General features: G+C 46.2%; 1 protein-coding gene across 2 annotated transcripts in view; it reads right to left on the bottom strand.

Annotated features, from left to right (window-relative positions):
* The window catches only part of NUDT3 (nudix hydrolase 3), a 255,460-nt gene that overhangs the window by 19,894 nt on the left and 216,078 nt on the right, over positions 1-19,488 (bottom strand). For both annotated transcript variants that reach the window (XM_069238841.1, XM_069238842.1), the window contains exon 4: positions 13,073-13,157. In XM_069238841.1, the coding sequence (XP_069094942.1) occupies positions 13,073-13,157 (85 nt within the window). The remainder of the gene's footprint in view (positions 1-13,072; positions 13,158-19,488) is intronic.

Raw genomic sequence — 19,488 nt, 5'->3', positions numbered from 1 at the left:
TGCAGCGACTAATGCCACGAACAGATGTACACTGGTTAAGTGACATTTTCAGTTCGGTGGCATGTGTTGCTGCAGATACACATGCTGTGCATAGACTAGTAAGCAGTTATCTCCCCAAAAGCGGTGGTTCAGCCTGTAGGAGTGGAAGTAGTTTGAAAAAAAGTTCTTAGTACAGCTTGACCTACTGTGGCTTGTTGTGCAGATAGCACGTCTACACAGTAGTGCTTAGTAAATGTGTGAGGCGTAGACCATGTTGCTGCCTTACATATTTCGTTCATTGGAATATTTCCTAGAAAGGCCATGGTAGCACCTTTCTTTTTGGTTGAGTGTGCCTTTGGTGTAATAGGCAGCTGTCTCTTTGCTTTAAGATAGCAGGTTTGGATGCACCTAACTATCCATCTAGCTATACCTTGTTTTGATATTGGATTTCCTGTATGAGGTTTTTGAAATGCAATAAATAGTTGTTTTGTTTTCCTAATTAGTTTTGTTCTGTCAATGTAGTACATTAGTGCTCTTTTGATGTCTAATGTATGTAGTGCTCTTTCAGCTATTGAGTCTGGCTGTAGAAAGAACACTGGCAATTCTACTGTTTGATTTAAGTGGAACGGTGAGATGACCTTTGGTAAGAATTTTGGGTTGGTTCTTAGAACTACCTTATTTTTGTGTATTTGAATAAATGGTTCTTGTATAGTAAATGCCTGAATTTCACTTACTCTTCTTAGAGATGTAATGGCAATGAGAAATGCAACTTTCCACGTTAGATATTGCATTTCGCAAGAATGCATGGGTTTGAAAGGTGGACCCATGAGTCTTGTTAAGACAATATTGAGGTTCCATGAAGGAACAGGTGGTGTCCTTGGTGGTATAATTCTTTTTAGGCCTTCCATAAATGCTTTAATGACAGGTATTCTAAATAGGGAAGTTGAATGAGTAATTTGCAGGTATGCAGATATTGCTGCGAGATGTATCTTTATGGAAGAGAAAGCTAGATTTGACTTTTGTAAATGTAGTAAATACCCTACAACATCTTTTGGAGATGCATGCAATGGTTGAACTTGATTATTATGGCAGTAGCAAACAAATCTTTTCCATTTACTTGCATAGCAGTGTCTAGTGGATGGCCTTCTAGCTTGTCTTATGACCTCCATACATTCCTGTGTGAGGTTTAAGTGTCCAAATTCTAGGATTTCAGGAGCCAAATTGCTAGATTCAGCAATGCTGGGTTTGGATGCCTGGTTTGTTGCTTGTGTTGTGTTAACAGATCTGGCCTGTTGGGTAGTTTGACATGAGGTACTACTGACAGGTCTAGTAGTGTTGTATACCAAGGTTGTCTTGCCCATGTTGGTGCTATTAGAATGAGTTTGAGTTTGTTTTGACTCAATCTGTTTACTAGATATGGAAGGAGAGGGAGAGGGGGAAAAGCGTATGCAAATATCCCTGACCAATTCATCCATAGAGCATTGCCTTGAGATTGCTGGTGTGGGTACCTGGATGCGAAGTTTTGGCATTTTGCGTTTTCTTTTGTTGCAAATAGATCTATTTGAGGTGTTCCCCACATTTGGAAGTAAGTGTTCAGGATTTGGGGGTGAATTTCCCATTTGTGGACCTGTTGGTGATCCCGAGAGAGATTGTCTGCTAGCTGGTTCTGGATCCCTGGAATAAACTGTGCTATTAGGCGAATGTGGTTGTGAATTGCCCAATGCCATATTTTTTTGTGTGAGGAGACACAACTGTGTCGAGTGTGTTCCCCCCTGTTTGTTTAAATAATACATTGTCGTCATGTTGTCTGTTTTGACAAGAATGTATTTGTTGGTTATCATTGGTTGGAATGCTTTTAATGCTAGAAATACTGCTAACAATTCTAGGTGATTTACATGAAACTTTCTTTGATGTACGTCCCATTGTCCTTGGATGCTGTGTTGATTGAGGTGTGCTCCCCACCCTGTCATGGAAGCATCTGTTGTTATCACGTATTGTGGCACTGGGTCTTGGAAAGGCCGCCCTTTGTCTAAATTTGTACTGTTCCACCATAGAAGCGAGATGTATGTTTGGCGGTCTATCAACACCAGATCTAGAAGGTGACCCTGTGCATGTGACCATTGTGATGCTAGGCACTGTTGTAAGGGCCGCATGTGCAATCTTGCGTTTGGGACAATGGCTATGCATGAGGACATCATGCCTGGGAGTTTTAAGACCATCTTTGCGTGTATCTTTTGTGTTGGATACATAGCTTGTATCACCTTGTGAAAATTTTGAACCCTTTGTGGACTTCGAATGGCTATCCCTTTTGTTGTGTTGATTGTCGCTCCTAAGTATTGCTGTGTCTGACACAGCAAAAGGTGTGACTTTGCATAGTTGATGGAGAAACCCAGTTTGTAAAGGGTTTGTATAACAATCTGTGTGGTGTAAACACTTTGTTAGGGAGTCGGTTTTGATTAACCAATCGTCTAGGAACACGTGTATTTGCTGCCTCCTGATATGTGCAGCTACTACTGCTAGACATTTTGTAAAGACTCTTGGTGCTGTCGTTATTCCGAATGGCAACACTTTGAATTGGTAATGTATTCCTTCGAATACGAACCTTAGGTATTTCCTGTGCGAGGGATGTATCGGTATATGGAAATACGCGTCTTTTAGATCTAACATTGTCATGTAGTCTTGCGGTTTCAGTAGTGGTATTACATCTTGTAACGTGACCATGTGAAAATGGTCTGATTTGATGTAGGTGTTTAGTGTTCTGAGATCCAATATTGGTCTCAGACTTTTGTCCTTTTTCGGTATTAGAAAGTACAGTGAGTAAACTCCTGTGTTCTTTTGTGTTTTTGGTACTAATTCTATTGCGTCTTTTTGCAGTAATGCTTGAACTTCTAGTCCTAGAAGGTCTATATGCTGTTTGGACATCTTGTGTGATTTCGGTGGGACGTTTGGAGGGAGTTGGAGAAATTCTATGCAATAACCATGTTGGATAATTGCTAAGACCCAAGTGTCTGTTATCTCCTCCCAAAAATTGTAGAACTGGCTTAGTCTTCCCCCCACTGGTGTTGTGTGAAGCGGTTGAGTGACTTGTGAGTCACTGCTTGTTTTGAGGGGTTTTGGGCCCTTGAAATTTTCCCCGGTTTCTTGGGAATTGGCCCCCTCTGTATTGGCCCCAAAAGCCTCCCCTTTGATACTGTCCCTGGTAGGTAGACGGTGTTGTTTGTGAGGTGCTGGCTTGTGTGGCTTGACCTCGAAACCCTCCTCTGAAAGTAGTTTTGCGAAATGTGCCAAATGTGCCTCTGCCCTGCAGGGAATAGTGCGCCCATGGCTTTAGCTGTGTCAGTGTCTTTCTTTAATTTTTCAATTGCAGTGTCCACTTCTGGTCCAAACAATTGTTGTTCATTGAACGGCATATTGAGCACTGCCTGTTGTATCTCAGGTTTGAAGCCGGATGTGCGCAGCCAAGCGTGCCTCCTTATCGTTACCGCAGTAGTTATAGTTCTTGCAGCTGTATCTGCTGCATCCATAGAAGAACGGATTTGGTTGTTGGATATGTTCTGTCCCTCTTCAACCACTTGTTTTGCCCGTTGTTGGAATTCTTTGGGGAGGTGCTCGATGAGATGCTGCATCTCGTCCCAATGGGCTCTGTCATATCGCGCTAGGAGTGCCTGCAAGTTGGCGATTCGCCACCGATTTGCAGCTTGTACTGCAACCCTTTTCCCGGCTGCATCAAACTTTCGGCTCTCCTTGTCAGGAGGTGGTGCGTCGCCTGATGTGTGCGAGTTGGCTCTTTTACGAGCTGCTCCTACGACAACTGAATCTGGTGTCAGTTGTGATGTAATAAAAGCAGGGTCTGTGGGTGGTGCCTTGTATTTCTTCTCCACCCTTGGGGTTATTGCTCTGCTTTTAACTGGCTCCTTAAAGATTTGTTTAGCGTGCCTTAGCATTCCCGGGAGCATAGGAAGGCTTTGATAATTGCTATGGGTGGAGGACAGGGTGTTAAAAAGGAAGTCATTCTCGATAGGCTCTGAATGTAGCGATACGTTATGAAACTCTGCTGCCCTAGTTACCACCCGAGCATACGCTGTACTGTCCTCAGGTGGTGAGGGCTTAGTGGGGTATGACTCAGGGCTATTGTCCGATACTGGGGCGTCATAAAGATCCCATGCGTCCTGGTCATCTTGGCTCATGATGGTATGAGCTGGTGATTGTGACGGAGTCTGTGCCGGTGATATATGAGTTGCTGGTGGTGGAGAGGGTGGTGGAGTTACCTTCTTCACCACTTTTGCTTGTGGTGTTTTTTCTTGTTGTTGGAAATCTAGTTTCCTTTTTCTTCTGATTGGGGGAAGGGTGCTGATCTTCCCTGTACCACTTTGTATAAAGATCCGCTTTTGCGTGTGATCTACAGCTGTTGTTTGTAATTCCTCCTCAAATATGTGTTTTTGAAGTTGGGAGGACAGTGAGTGTTCCTCCGAGTAGGAACTGGCTTTTGGTTCGGTTGCTGGGCGTTTTGGCACCAAAACCGTGTCTTTTGTTGTTTTCGGCTCCGAAGAGATTTTCCTCTTTTTCGGTGTCGTACCTTCTTGGCGTCGACCATCTTCGGTGCCGCTATCTCTGTGCCGAGCAGCTTCGGTGCCGCTGCCTCAGTGTCGACCCTTTTCTGCGGCAGTTTCTCGGTCCCGAGATTGCTGCGTGCCTGTGTCTCGACCGGAGTCGGACGATCTCGGCACCAGCTCACCCTTTTTCGGTGCCGATGGACGGTCACCTACTTTATGGGTTGAGCCATGGCCTGTCGGCAGTGGCGTCCCCTGGGCTTTGTCTGTTTTTCTGTGTGATGCTTGTTTCGACGTCTTACTCACGGTTTCTTCGACGTCGAATTCTTCGGAATCCGATTCGTGGATGGAGAATGTTTCTTCTTCTCCCTCTTCCTCGAACCGTTGTTGTCCTGTCGGCGTGGACGCCATCTGCAACCTTCTGGCTCTTCGGTCTCGGAGCGTTTTTCTCGACCGAAACGCTCGACAGGCCTCACACGTTTCTTCTTTGTGCTCGGGTGACAGGCACAAGTTACAGACCAAATGTTGGTCTGTATAGGGATATTTACTGTGGCATTTAGGACAGAATCGGAACGGGGTCCGTTCCATCAGTCTCGATCTTGCACGCGGTCGGGCCGACCAGGCCCCGACTGGGGATCGGAATTACGCCGAAGGGCTACCGGAGCTCTTCAAGATTCGGTGTTGATTCTAATCTAACCCGATACCGAACGAAACAATACCGACTAATTTTCCGTTGATTCTGACTAACTTTCCGACCCGAAAGACGGAGCGAAAAGGAACACGTCCGAACCCGATGGCGGAAAAAAAACAATCTAAGATGGAGTCGACGCCCATGCGCAATGGAACCAAAGTAGGAGAAGTCCCTCGGTCTCGTGACTCGAAAGACTTCTTCGAAGAAAAACAACTTGTAACACTCCGACCCAACACCAGACGGCAGACTATGCACAGCATGTGTATCTGCAGCAACACATGCCACCAAACCAGATGTTTCTTATCGAAAGGCATATTTAGGACAGTTTGGTGTGCCTCTGGATTGAAACCAGAAACCCGCACCCATGCATGCCACTTCAACAAGATGCTGGGATTGATACCACTAGCTGCAGTATCAGCAGCATCTAAGGCATAACGTACTGAGGTTTTTTATGTAAGCTTGCCTTTAGTGACAAGTCCTTGTCCTGATTTTTTGTGTTCCTCTGGGAGATGTTGGAGCAGATCCTCCATTTCATCCCAGTGAGTACAATCAAAGACCAAGTAGTCCTATTGAACTGGCAATACGTCAGTGAATATCGGATTGTGCCGCAACCCCCTTCACTGATGCATCAATACGCATTAACATGCTTGCTTTGTCAGCCAGCAGGGTATCTCCACTAGTTTGCAAGTTGGCATGCTTGCGAGCAATGGTACTGACAAGCGAGTATGGTGGTACTTGGCCCCTGATGTAGATGGGATCAAATGGGGAGGGTTCATACTTTATCAACCCTGGGTGCTATAACCCTAAGCCTAATAGGGTCTTTAAAGATGTCCTCTGTGTGTCTTAACGTGCCCTTTAGCATAGGGAGATACTTTGTAGCCCTATGAGTAGTGGAAAGTTTTTCAAAGAGGAAATCTTCTTCTAAAGGGTCTTTATGGAGTTGTAGGTCATGAAACGCAGCAGCTCTACCTATAAGCTCCTGTTATGATGTGGAGTCATTAGGAGGGGAGGGACGGGCGGCATATAGATCCAGGTCTATGTCCCTGAAGGATTGATTTAAGTATCACAGGGGTAGAAGTGGACAGCGATGTTCGGCTTGGCATCAAGGGTTGGGTAGATGCCGGGTGGTATTTCGGAACTGAAGTGCACAACTCCAAAGGCTTCATGCTAGTGTTTCGGTGCTGAGCCGTGGGGGGAGGTGTCGTAACCAGTTGCTTGGTGCAAGCGATGGCCCGAGGGCTGTGGCAGACCAAGGGCCTATGTGTGTTGTTCCAGATGGGTGAAGTGTCTTTTGGTGGAATCGACATGGTGTTAAGGGACAGGGGGTGCCATCAAAAATTGTTGAGCCTGTGTAACTTCCTCCATCTCAAAGTCAACCTTAAGATCAGAGCTGGAACTGCCTTTGACCAATAACGCCACTTCCTCTGTGGTCGATGCCTGAGGGTGTTCTTCTCCTTCGACATCCTGAAGAATGAAGATGTTTGGCGTATCCTTGATGCTCCTCTGTGACACTTCAAAGCAATGCGTTTCACGGTCCCAAAGGGTTTTCTCTGAGCAGAAGGAATGGCATGTGTGTCAATCCATGTCCCTGTGCTCAGGGGACAAACAAAGATTACAGACCAGGTGTTGATCGGTCTGGGAATACTTTGCATGGCAGCACAGGCAGTATCACAAGGGCATCCGTTCCATCACCGCAATGCATTCTCTGAAGAATGTGCTGGAGACCAAAGAAAGGCCCCAAAGGGCGAGGCCCTGTAGGGGTTGTGGTCGAAGCTAATCAACAAGCAATCGAGAACTAACTATAAGCAGAATGGAAAAACATGATCAAAACAATACCAACAAGAGGGGATAGTGTGGCGCCAACCGAAACTGTGACAGGGTTGACTTGAAGCGCAGGCACACACGTCCAAACCTGACGACGGAAAGAAAACAATCTAACAATGGAGTTGATGCCCGTGCACATGATCACCAAGAGGAGTAGTCATTTTACCTCAGAAGACTTATTCAAAGAAAAACAACTTGCACACATCCAGGCCCAGCTCTAGATGGCAGGAGTATGCAAAGCATGTGTATCTACAGCAACATGTCTCAAACAGAGCATTACCAAGGGTTAAGTAACGTTTTCTTCTGATAGAGGATTCAAACTGCAGAACCTTCACCTTTAGAACAGACATCAAAAACAATACCACCCAAAAGTAGAAAGTTTGTGGAGCGGGCTCAAAACAAAAAGTCCTGCAGGACTAAACGGGTTAAATGAACTTCTAGGGAAACCTGGCTGTCAAGTAAGTAATGTTTTCTGAACATATATACAGAAACCCATGTTGTGGCTTGGCAGATGTTGAGAACAAGACACTTCTTGTGCCAATGCAGTGGTAGCACCCGTGGCTCAGGTAGAATGAGCCCTCAGCCTTTCTGGAAGCTAATTCTTGGCCAATGTGTAGCAGGTGCTAATGCAGAGGCCTACACACTGTGACAGAGTCCTGTTCTGCACAGCCTTGCCTTTCTTTGTTAAGAAGAATCCCAAGAAAGAGCCGAATGTCCACCCCATGATCATTGGTGTGATCAATACAAAAGCTTAAAGTCTCTTAGGATCAAGTTGATGGAGCCTCTCCTCTTTTGAGGAGTGAGGTGAAGCAAAGAATATTTGGTGGGCGACTATTTGCTCAATGTGAAAAGCATCACAGCCTTCAGCAAGAATGAAGCCCTGGTCCTCAACACCAGTTTATCAGGAATTATGCTGTAAAGAAAGCCTGGAGTTCACTCACGCAACGTGCAGAAGTGATCGCTAATAAGAATCAAACACATTACAGCAGGTGATTTAAACAAGGATAGTTGGTCCGGCAAATGCAAAAAGGCCATAAGAGCAAATAAATGACCTTTAAGATTTCCCACTGCAAGACCCTGCTGGGTCAAGGACAAAAAAAAACGGTAGTATATTAGACAGTTTGGCTGTGCCCAGTGTAGACAGACTTTGTGGAAAGATGACTGGATGCGAGAATGACATCTACAACACCTTGGTGGCAGATTGAATGCATTAAACTGCTGCTACTCTATCTCCACACATTGAGGTGTTGATTATGCAGGTGCAGGTGAAGAAACCTGCCCTGGTTCTGTGAAAGACTATCCTCTTGCAGCAGTAGCTTTACTGGTGTACAAATGCGAATGTTGAGAAGCTCTTGGTACCACACTTTCCTAGCCCAGTCTGGTGCCACTAGGATGACAAGATCCCAGTTGTTTTGATCTTCAGAACTTAGAGCAGGAGAGGCAGTGGTGGAAAGGCATGTAGAAGGCCTGCGTCTTACTCTAGCATGAGTGTCTCTCTCCAGGAGAGCATTCCTGGGAAGTCCAACACATAGTAGTTGACTGTGTGTGTGTGTTAGAAGCTAAACGATCTAGCCAGGGCTCACCCACATGTTGGACGATGTCCTGCACTCACTTCGGAGATAATCGTAATTTGTCATCAGATAGGCACCACTGGCTGAGCTTGTTTGACCTGGCGTTCAAGGACCCCGACAGGTGGTTCATGATTGAGGAAAAGCCCTAATGCTCCAGGCAACACCTCTTGGCACAGGATCCTGCCTTGCTTGTTGCAGTACCATTTGTAGTGTTGTCTGTGAGAATCTGTACCAGTATCCCATTGACGTACAGTATCAAGGCACTCAACCCCAAGCAAATGGCCTGTAGCTCAAACAGATTTATGTGGAGCTGAGATTCCACCAGAGACCTCGGGTGATCTCTTCCCACCTGACTGCCCAGCCCAGCAGGGACGAATCAGTCAAAACAGTAAACTTTGGGTAGGGAAGGAAAAGGGGTCTGCAGCGGAACAAGCTGAAGTCTAGTAGCAACCAGTGCAGATTGTGTTCAGTCTCCTCTGAAGCCTGGATGACATAAGGCAGTTTTTATTGGGGCCGGGCCCACGTAGACTTCAGATCGCAGAGCAGAGTCTGCGCATGCCACCAGGTGAAGTGGACAAATAGGATGCATGAAGGAGCGTGCCCAGAAGCCTCAGAGCTGCTCTCACCAAGATCCAGGACAGAGGCTCAAACATCAGGATTATAGCCTGAATGCCCTGGTCTTGTCCTGATGGAAGAAAGGTCCTGAAGTGCACTGTGTCCAAAATAGTTTCTATAAAAGGAACGCTCTGTGAAGTAGTCAAGTGTCACTTCAGCTTGTTGATCAAGAGGCCCAGAAATGTCAAGAGGTTCGCTGTCATCTGAAGGTGGTCTATGACTAACTGTGGCGAGCCCGCCATCAATAAGCAGTCATCGAGGTAGGCTAAAATTGGTGTTCCCGACCTCCAAAGATGTGGAGCGACCACATCCATTACTTTTGTGAACACCTGAGGGAGAGCTTGTAAGGCCGAAGGGAAGCACATCAAAGTGAGAATGTTCCTAGCCAACTTTAAACCACAGGTAACAGGTCCCTTTGGTCAACAGAGACTCCACCTCTTGTGACAAAACAAATAGGTACACCTCTGAAAATTGCTCTGATGTAGAAAGGAGGTGAGCTTGGTCATAATGAAACGGCAGGGAAAAGCCCTGCTGTACGATCTGGAGGATCCTGTCACCATGAAAGAAAATGTTTGATTCTGGTTCCCACATGGTGGCTGTGTGCTCCTAAGAGCAAACTAAAGGGCCTTAGAGGTTGATCGCGCAGGGGCGAAGGACTGAGTGGAATGGTGTCCCTGGTGACCCACCCATTGTCTCTCTGATCCCCTTTTCTCGGGACTGAAATGACTGGGATTACTGCTGTGGTGGTGGCAGAGTCTGGCAATACATAAACTCCAGCACCCTGGAGTCGTCTCAAAAGGGTTGTTACTGCTAAGGAGCGTACTGTGGCTCTGCTTTCTCTAAAGCACTCACGAGTGGAATCAGTTTTCTTGCCAAAAAGTCGGGACCCATTACAAGGTATACAATATAGAGATGCCTGGATGTCCCCAGAAAATCAGTGGTTTTGCATCCAAGCGTGGCAGCATAACTCCACACTATTGCCTACCACACCACTCAAGCAGTTAGTCGTATCCAGACCCTCTCTAATGATGCACATTGCTGCCTAGTGACTGTCCTGAATGGTTTGAGCCAAAGAGGCTCTAAACTCCTCTGGAGTCATGTCCACAATGATCGATGTCAACACCAAGCTGATGAAGGAAAACATCTGCTTTCTGAATGCCTCAATACTTTGACTCCCTCTGCGGAAAGTGAGATGTTGCAGGGAATGCATTAGAGTTAACTTTGCTACTGGACGCTTGGACTACAAAACTCTCAGTAGTTGGGTGCTGTGTAAGAAAGTTAGGCTGCCTGGCACCGGTCTATGAAACATGGCCACTTGCCTGTTGACTGCTGCGCAAGAGCAGGGCTTCATCCAAGCACCCATAAGAGTGACAGTCAGGGATTCGTTAAAAGGAAGTAAAGGTGCAGATGAAGCTGGCCAGCCTCAAGGGAATTCCTCAGTATGGAGGCCTCAGTTTCCTGCCCTATCACCACAGCAAAGGATACACTCTCTTAGGTAGGGTTTTAAGGTGCGACACCAGCCCCTGGTGCAGGGATGTGTCCAGCCCTCTGGCCTCCTGTAAGTCCATCTAATCATCATCATCATCTTTATCACAGCGTGGGCTAAGTCATTCCCACCATCAGGTTGATCGGAATCGGAGCCAAAAAGACAATGAAGCCTGTGTGGTTTTATCAGAATTAGAACATACTGGCAGCGGGTGCACTGGAGGAGAATCCAGGCATGTCCTCAGCCAGGGTTGGTGTGGATTCGCCCTAGGTCAGACTCTGAAGTTGGCAGGAGCTGTGCCTCGGCCACCAGAGACATCGGGATTGGTGTCGGCGCAAAAGAGAGCAGTGCAGATCTTGCAGCAGGAATGGAAGACTGCACCAAATTTGGTGCTGAACCTGAAGCAGATCAAAGGGATATGGGTGCACGGGGGACAGATCTGCCAGCAGTACCAAACTACAGGGCCCCAAAGATCCTTGGGGCCAGCAGGATGATGGGAAAGGGAGATAGTAAAGTACTGTAACTGAGCAACATGGCCTCCTTAAAGACCTCAACCTGCTGCGGCTTGCTGATGGACCAGAAAACTCAGGGAGCACCAGGACTAGTTGAGCAATCTGCTTTAAGGATCGGGGATCAGTAGTGATTTGCCTAACTGACGCCCTGCTCACTTCTCTTAAAACAGAGAGTTGACAGGTGAGGTTGAGTCCCACTTTGACTTCTTACACTTCTTTGACCTAGACTTATTGGACGACGTCAACAACAAGCTGTCTGTGGGAATGAGACCAGGCCTCAACTTTGAGTTGGACTTCCTGTGGGGAAGCAGGGGGTGGTTAGTCTGACTCCTTTGGTGTTCGGCAATGTACAGCATTGCTTCATGGTCCTAGATAGCATTTGGGTGCATGAGAGCACACTCTTCAGTCAACAGAGTCGTACCCAGAGCCCAAACAGAGACAGACCTCATAAAGGTCAACAGTCATCACATGGTTTGAACCCTGAAATCTTTGGTGAGGACATCATGCCCTTGCATGCAAGAAGGAATTTTGAAAGAATTAGTCAATTGATAAAATGCAGAGGAGGTCTGAATCCACCTATGAAGGTGCTGAAAGGAACGGATGTTGGTGTGCAGGGAGGGTGCTAATATGTGGATCAGCTCTATCACTTCTAGGATGGAACAAGTCCAACACTTAGCTACTGGATGCAACCTAGAAGAGTGTGGGACCATGGCTATGAAAACGTCCAGAGCCAGTCTTGCACGTGGGGAGTATTCTAAAGGTGAGGAATATGCCGTAAAAACTATCGATCACAATCAAAGGCTATTTGGAACACAGAGTCTAGTTTCCTTGACAGGGTCGGCAAGTGCCAGAGGGAAGGCATTTGGGTTTTGCTTCCAGGACTTTGCAACAACTACACATCTGGCGATAGATGAGAAGTCAAAAAGCAGGGGTCCCCCAGAGCAGGTCAATGGCATCTGGCTATTTACCCATGGACTGCCAGGCTCAAAAACAGTTTCTCCCATGCAGCCAGGGTGGGATCCAAGAGACGTTCGATAAAAGGAAGCAATGGCTCCACATCACTGAGGAGGGTTGCAATATCTCAATAAAAAAGTTCTCCTTTGCTATCAAAGAGGGCAAGGTTCAAGTCCAGAGTAGTCACCAGTGAATGTGGATGGCGCTAACTGGGAGTACTGGGGGAATATTGTTATGTAAAGCCTTTTTCAGGCCAGTCAAATACCTGGAAGGATAATTCCTAAAGTAGGGAATCTGCAGGAAGATGTATTCTTCAGAAGCAAATCTTGTGAAGTAATCAATAACATGAGATGTTACAAATACAAAACTAGATGCAGGGGTAGTGCACAGCATATGATCTACAAAACATGATGCAGAGACAGATTCACACATTAATAACTAGAATACAAAGGTCAAGTGTCCATTTACACATCAACCTCAGCCCAGTGATGTGAGAAAGTTAGCCTCTAATCCTTCCTTAATGGATGGAAGGTCTCTCCTCAGGAGAACCATACAAGGCCCCTTTGGAGAAGTTACAGTGGGTCCAACTACCAAACCCAGGAGGTCTTGGTGAATGGATTAATATGCTGAGGGGCTCCATGACTTCTGAAGACTCAATGCACTCCTGATTACTGTTTTTGGGGAAAGGGAGCTGGATTTGCATATTTGGGGCGCTAAAGAATATAGAACACTTGTTCAAGAAATTTGCATTGCTTTTCAAGCATATTAGCCATAATTTCAGCACAGATTTCAGTAGCTGGAATATTCTCCTAATCTTGTCTGCTCAGCAATCTCATTTCCATCTAAATCAGTCTGTAAGACAAAGGAATTTGGTAGTTTACCAAACTTACCAATGTTCACTGAATCTTCCCAATCATCCAGGACTTCTGTGACTATGAGGACATAGACATAAGTTCGATGCTTTCTGTCCCGATTCTAAGAGAGGCAAAATAAAGTTCATGTAAGGATATCTTTCAAGTGCCACAGTTACCCGTTCTTTCATCATAAAACATGCTCAACAAGAATCAGACAGCATCAGAGGATGATTTCATTGAGTGGAGACTTGAGCCCATTGATACAGAATTAAAACATCTTTGCAGAGTCAGGCAATTCTTTATTTTTTTTCACAAACAAACACTTTTACATTTCTGAAGTAATGCAGGGCCTGAATAGATGTTAAGGAAAAAAAAAACACACACAAGTATACAGTTTTCCTAAGATGGGAAACTGTAGTCACCAATGTAGTCATACATTACATTCCTAGAAAGTAAAGAAGCATTCTCAAATTAGTTACGGATCTCCGGGACGCACTACTAGCAACACGGAATTTAACATTTGAGATTGTAAATATTTGGCTTAATTGTGTTACCAAATTAGCAGAAAGTTAGTTATGGTCGAGACAAACTATGTAATTTGTTCCCTACAAACCATTATGGATCTACCAGCAGTTTTTCACACTATACAGTGTCCTTGAACCCGGGATTAATTTATGATTTGGAGTAGATGGTTTAGCACTGCCTTAATTGAAAACACTTCTGCTCAAGAGAATTCAAAGGCTAAAACTGGGCAATAACAAGTTAACCGCATACTCTCTTCGCTTGCAAAACTATCCTTTTCTGGTTTCTGTGAGAACTGGGTGAATGCTCTGTTGCTGCCACGAGGGTAATCTGGGTGCTCTGTCTGACTGTAATTTAACAACCCACATCGACAATACAGCTGTGAATTCAGTAACCCCTTAAAATCCCCACAAACTCTTTTTTGTTTGGCAGCCCTGGTCTACCTTCTAATTTAAATTAAGATTAAGTTACTTTGGTGTGCCTGCATCACACTTCTGTCATTGTAATGGTTTCGCAGCACAATAAAGATTTTAGAGGGCCATGTAAGTGGAGTGGTGGGACGTACTTGCCGTAGTCTGTTATGATGCAGAATCTAAGATTTAAACAGTCTTCCCATATTGTCTTTCAGTACCTCCTTTGCATCTGCTGATTTCGACCCAGTTTCCTCACATCGGTGTCTATGTCTTTTGTAATACCAGTATGCTGTGCAGTGTCCTTTTCCTCAAGTTCTGCCCAGGTCTTTGCTTGTGTGTGCTCCCTTGCATGAATCTCGATTTGCATGCACCACCCAGCGTTTGTGCCTTTCCCAGGGTCTTACAATGAAATGTTTGCCAATGAACAAGCTCACTGGTATACAGTGATGGATGCACAGGAATCTGATGCCTGGCTGAAATTTTAAGGCCCCATCTTCATGGCCTCCAGATGTTAGTATAAATCGGGTGTCGCTGTGTGACGGAGGAGTACAGGTGCCAGTGCACTGTGGTGCTATTACAGATAAAATTGCCTACAGATGCCAAGGGATGTATATATGGCAGAGACAACGCGTAAAGGCACCACTGGCTGCTGGTGTGGACCAAGTGCCAGCTACCTGCATGTGCCAAAGAGTAAAGTACCATTAAGTGGAGGTTCCATTGGCTGTGAGTGCAGTGATGGTGCCACCAGTAGTCAGTTGGCTTAGGTGCTAGTGCGTAGTAGAAGCACCACTATATAAAGGTGTGGAGCTGGAGACAATGTGTTCAGTTGTGGTACTGAGGCCAGAAGGGAAGCATTTCACTAAGTGCAGGTATTAAAACTGAACGAGCCTGTGGCAAGGGTTGAAACTCTCAAACCTAGTAAATGGTTTGAAAGGAATGCATTTGATAGAGTAAGAGTTGGACTCTGGCAACTGGAAATTACAGCAGACCTGACTGTTCCTGCAGAGACTGGGTGGCTTGGAGTTTCCAGCTGTGGGCTGCTAAGGAGTTCCAGAGGATGGAAACTCAAAAGACCTTCCCACCTTAATGTGTTTTCTGGAAGCTGGTTAGCTTAAGAATCAGTACGTGGTTTGAAAGGAATGCATTTGATAAAGTAGTAGTGTCAAAACCAATTGCAGGCAGAGACATACAGATCTTTTAAAAAACGTGATACCTAATTTGTGGTATTTGAGGATTTATATTTCATCCTGCTCTTAACTAGGATAGATTTTGTGTTTTGATTGCGGATTTGTGCTCGCCAATGCAGATCCTTAACTTTCTAGCAAGTTTGACAAACCTATACCTTGGAACACTGGCAGTTATCAAGATATTACTAATTATGCGCCACAGCGTGCATCCATTTTGGTAAATACCACTACAATTGGCAACTCAAAAATGTACCCATCCTCATTGTGATTAATGGGATTTTATATTTTCTTATATCTATTTCAAGTAATACATTAACAAAGTTTGACTGCAGCAAATAAAAACAAACAAAAAGATATTCGCCTTGCAATAGAGTTTCATTTCTGGGTCGATTTCCAGAATCCTCCATTTCCTTCGAATGTTTTTACTGCTATGCACCGTTTGTACAGGGTAAGAACTCATTACATGCACGCATTCTTTGGCATCTCTCTGGGTTCAGGTAATTGCTGTTGAGGTATAGTTGCATTCTATGTAAATTCTGTATTTCGTGATGATGAAGTATCATGTACTCTGAAGTACAGTAACTTCTGGTCAAAGTGGAAGGGCCAACGAAGTGCTGCCAAGCGAACGTGCACACGTAGGTGCTTATGGATAAGTAACGATGGTAAGAAGAATGCATGAAAGCAGGAACGGACTGAGACAGAACAGAGGCCCGGCCACAAAAATAAAAGTGCCCCCCCATTAGAGCATCGGATAGCTAAAAAGGTGGCACACATTTGCAAGCACGGCAGTTTTGAACTTGTAAAGATAAGTTGCAATGGTGTTTTGCAAGATATGCATACATGTGTCCTTGCTGCAGGCAATGTCTGTTGTAATATCAGGGAAATCGCCATTAAAAATAGGGCCCACCAGAGCATACAACAGGCCCAAAGATAGTCAAAAAAGCTGCCCATGCGCCATCCTATCAGACCATCCCCTCGGGCACTGCCTGACTGCCCTATAAACCAGTCCGATCCTGCTTGACAGCTATCTCAGAAGGGCGAGCAATCAGCTATTATTATTATATTTTTTTTAACAATGAACTAACAGTTGATGTTTGATATTCTTTACATTCACAAATTTGCAAAGTTTTTGATATGGAATATTCATGATGTACAAGTTACTTACCTTCGGTAACGAAATATCTGGTAGAGACATATTCTAGTTGCAGATTCCTTACCTTAGAATTTTCCCCCAGGCTTCAGACTGGATCCAGACATTTTTCTTTGAGCAATACCCTTGCACATTGGTAGGTTGCGTCGGTCAACTCCGCGGGCGTCGTAGTGATGACGTCGGGAGTAGTATATAGACACTGCCCTTGCGCAGTGACGTCAGTTTCTTGTAACGACTTTCCACGCCAAAGCGCAGAGCTGCTAAGAACACTGAGATTGGTGCGCCAGATCCCTAGAAATCAGATCGCAAGCAGGGAGGATGGGTGGGCGGTAAGGAATCTGCAACTAGAATATGTCTCTACGAGATATTCCGTTACCGAAGGTAAGTAACTTGTACATCTGATAGAGACTTCTAGTTGCAGATTCCTTACCTTAGAATAGATACCCAAGCAATGCCAGCATCGGTGGTGGGCTGCGAACCAAGATCATACTAGAAAGTCCTGTAGGACCGAACAATCAAACTAGCCGTCTCAACGGACCTGACTAACCAGGCAGTAGTGCTTAGCAAACGTGTGCAGGGATGCCGACGTCGCCGCCTGGCAGACATCCAGGACAGGAACTCCGCGTGCTAACGCAGAGGAAGCAGCAGTTGCTCTGGTGGAATGAGCACGCAAGCCTTAAGAGATTGCTTCTTGGCCAAAGCTTAGCACATTTTTATGCAAAGAAGCACCCATCGAGAGATGGTACCCTTTTGCACAGCCTTCCCTTTTTTCGCACCCACATACCCAACGAAGAGTTGATCGTCCACCCGGAAATCTTTAATATGATTAAGGCAGAATGCCAATGCTCTTTTTGGGTCCGGACGGTAGAGTCTCTCCTCCTCATGGGAAGGATGTTGGGGTGCGTAGAAAGTAGGCAAGGTGATGGACTGGCCTACATGAAAGGGTGTAACTACCTTAGGAAAGAAGGAAGCCTTAGTGCGCAACACAACGTTGTCAGGGTGCACAGACAAGTATGGAGGCTTTGAAGAAAGGGCCTGTAGCTCATTCACCCTGCAAGCAGAGGTGATAGCAACCAGAAAGACAGTTTTGAGAGCAAGGGACAATTTTACATTGGCTCAAAGAGGGTACACATCTAATAAGTACAGGATTACGGTCCCACTGAGGCATGATAAATTGAGTGGGAGGAAATATATGGGTGAGACCTTTTAGGAATCTAGGGCCAGATGTATCAAAGGGTTTAACCCATTTTGTGTCTATGGAAAATGTGTTCATACATATGGCCCCTACTCACAATAGGAGACTTAAAGAGTGAGGGCTGATCAGGTAGCCTAGGAAAGGCCGAAATGGCAGCTAAATACCCTTTAAGGGTGCCCAAGGCAGACCACTGCTGGGCTAAAGAATGAACAGAAAAACCTCAGATAGAGGGGCGGAAAGGGGATCAACAGATCTGTTGGTACACCATGCCACAAATGTATTCCAAAGTCAGGCGAATACAGTTTTATGGATGCCTGGCTGCCAAGATAACATTGCAGACTTCGGGTGGAAGGGCAAAAGCTGTCAAATGTTGCCGCTCAATCTCCACGCATGAAGGCAGAGGTTGAACAGGTTCGGGTGAAGAACCATCCCCTGATGCTGCGACAGAAGATCCGCTCGAAGAGGCAGTCTGAGTGTAGGATCGATGGACATGCTCAATAGCTCTGGATACCGTGCCCAGTCCGGAGCCACCAAGATGACTTGGGCCCAGTCGTTTCTGATTTTCTTGAGAACTCTGGGCAGAAGAGGTATAGGCGGAAAGGCATAAAGGAGGCCGGAGTTCCATTTGAGAGAAAAAGCGTCTCCGAGCGAGTGCCGCCTTATAAACTCCAACGTGCAAAACAGTTGACATTGCGTGTTCTCTGCAGAGGCGAACAGATCTAACCAAGGCTCTCCCCACTGCTGAAAGAGACCTCGCGCCACCTCCGGAAAGAGACACCATTCGTGATCAGCTGTGCTTCGACGTCTGAGTTCGTCCGCTCCGGCGTTGGGGAGCCCGCCAGATGTTGAACCATCAGGGTAATGCCATGATGTTCCAGCCATGTCCAGAGGCGTAGTGCCTAGTGACAAAGGGTCTAGGACCCTACTCCGCCCTGTCTGTTGCAATACTACATGGCGGTAGTATTGTCCATGAACACCTGCACCACTTTCCCTTTGCGAGAGAGGGAAGGAATGCTTTCAACACCAGCCTGATCGCCCGGAGCTCCAGCAGATTGATATGGAGCCCCGACTCCGCTGGAGACCAGAGTCCTCTGTTCCCCGCCTCTCCCATGTGGCCACCCCAACCCAGAAGTGACGCATCTGTCACTATAGAGAGATCTGGTTGGGGAAGGGAGAGGGATCTACCGTGGACCCAATGCGGATTCGAAAGCCACCACTGCAGGTCTTTCGCAGTACCCTCCGAGATCTGGACCAGGTCAGAGAGATTCCCCTGATGCCTCGCCCACTGGAACTTCAGGTCCCACTGCAGAGCCCGTATATGCCATATGGCATGTGTTACTCGCATGAAGCAGGAGGCATTGAGGCCCAGCAGCCTCAGTCATTCTCACCAAAACCCAGGACTGAGGGCAAAAGATCGGAATCATAGCCTGAATGTCTTCGACTCATTTTTTGGGAGGATAAGCACTGTGTCCAGAACCGCTTCAATGAAAGGGAGCGACTGAGAGGGGGTCAGGTGTGACATCAGCATGTTTAAAGTGAACCCCAGCGTGTGCAGGAGGTTCGGTGTAGTCTGAAGGTGGGAGACTATTTTCTGGGGGCAAGTCCACCTTCAACAGCCAGTCGTCGAGGTAGGGGAAGACTGAAACCCCTAACCTGCGCAGTTGAGCTGCAACCACACCATCACTTTCGTGAACACCTGAGGGGCGCTGGTAAGGCCGAAGGGGAGGGCGGTAAACTGATAGTGCTCGTGACCTACCGCGAATCGTAGGTAACGTCTGTGGGCAGGCAGGACGGGGATGTGGAAATAGGCATCCTGCAAGTACAATGCTACCACCATCCAGTCTCCTGGGTCCAAGGCAGACAGAACCTGAGCCAGGGTGAGCATTTTGAATTTCTCCTTCTTGAGGAAGTAGTTTAGGTCCCGAAGGTCTAGGATAAGATGTAAGCCCTTGTCCTTCTTTGGTATTATAAAGTAGCGGGAATAA

The sequence above is a fragment of the Pleurodeles waltl genome, chromosome 6 (genome assembly GCF_031143425.1).
Source record: "Pleurodeles waltl isolate 20211129_DDA chromosome 6, aPleWal1.hap1.20221129, whole genome shotgun sequence".
NCBI classification, from domain to species: Eukaryota; Metazoa; Chordata; class Amphibia; order Caudata; family Salamandridae; genus Pleurodeles; species Pleurodeles waltl.
This window is presented reverse-complemented; position numbering and strand designations above follow the sequence as displayed.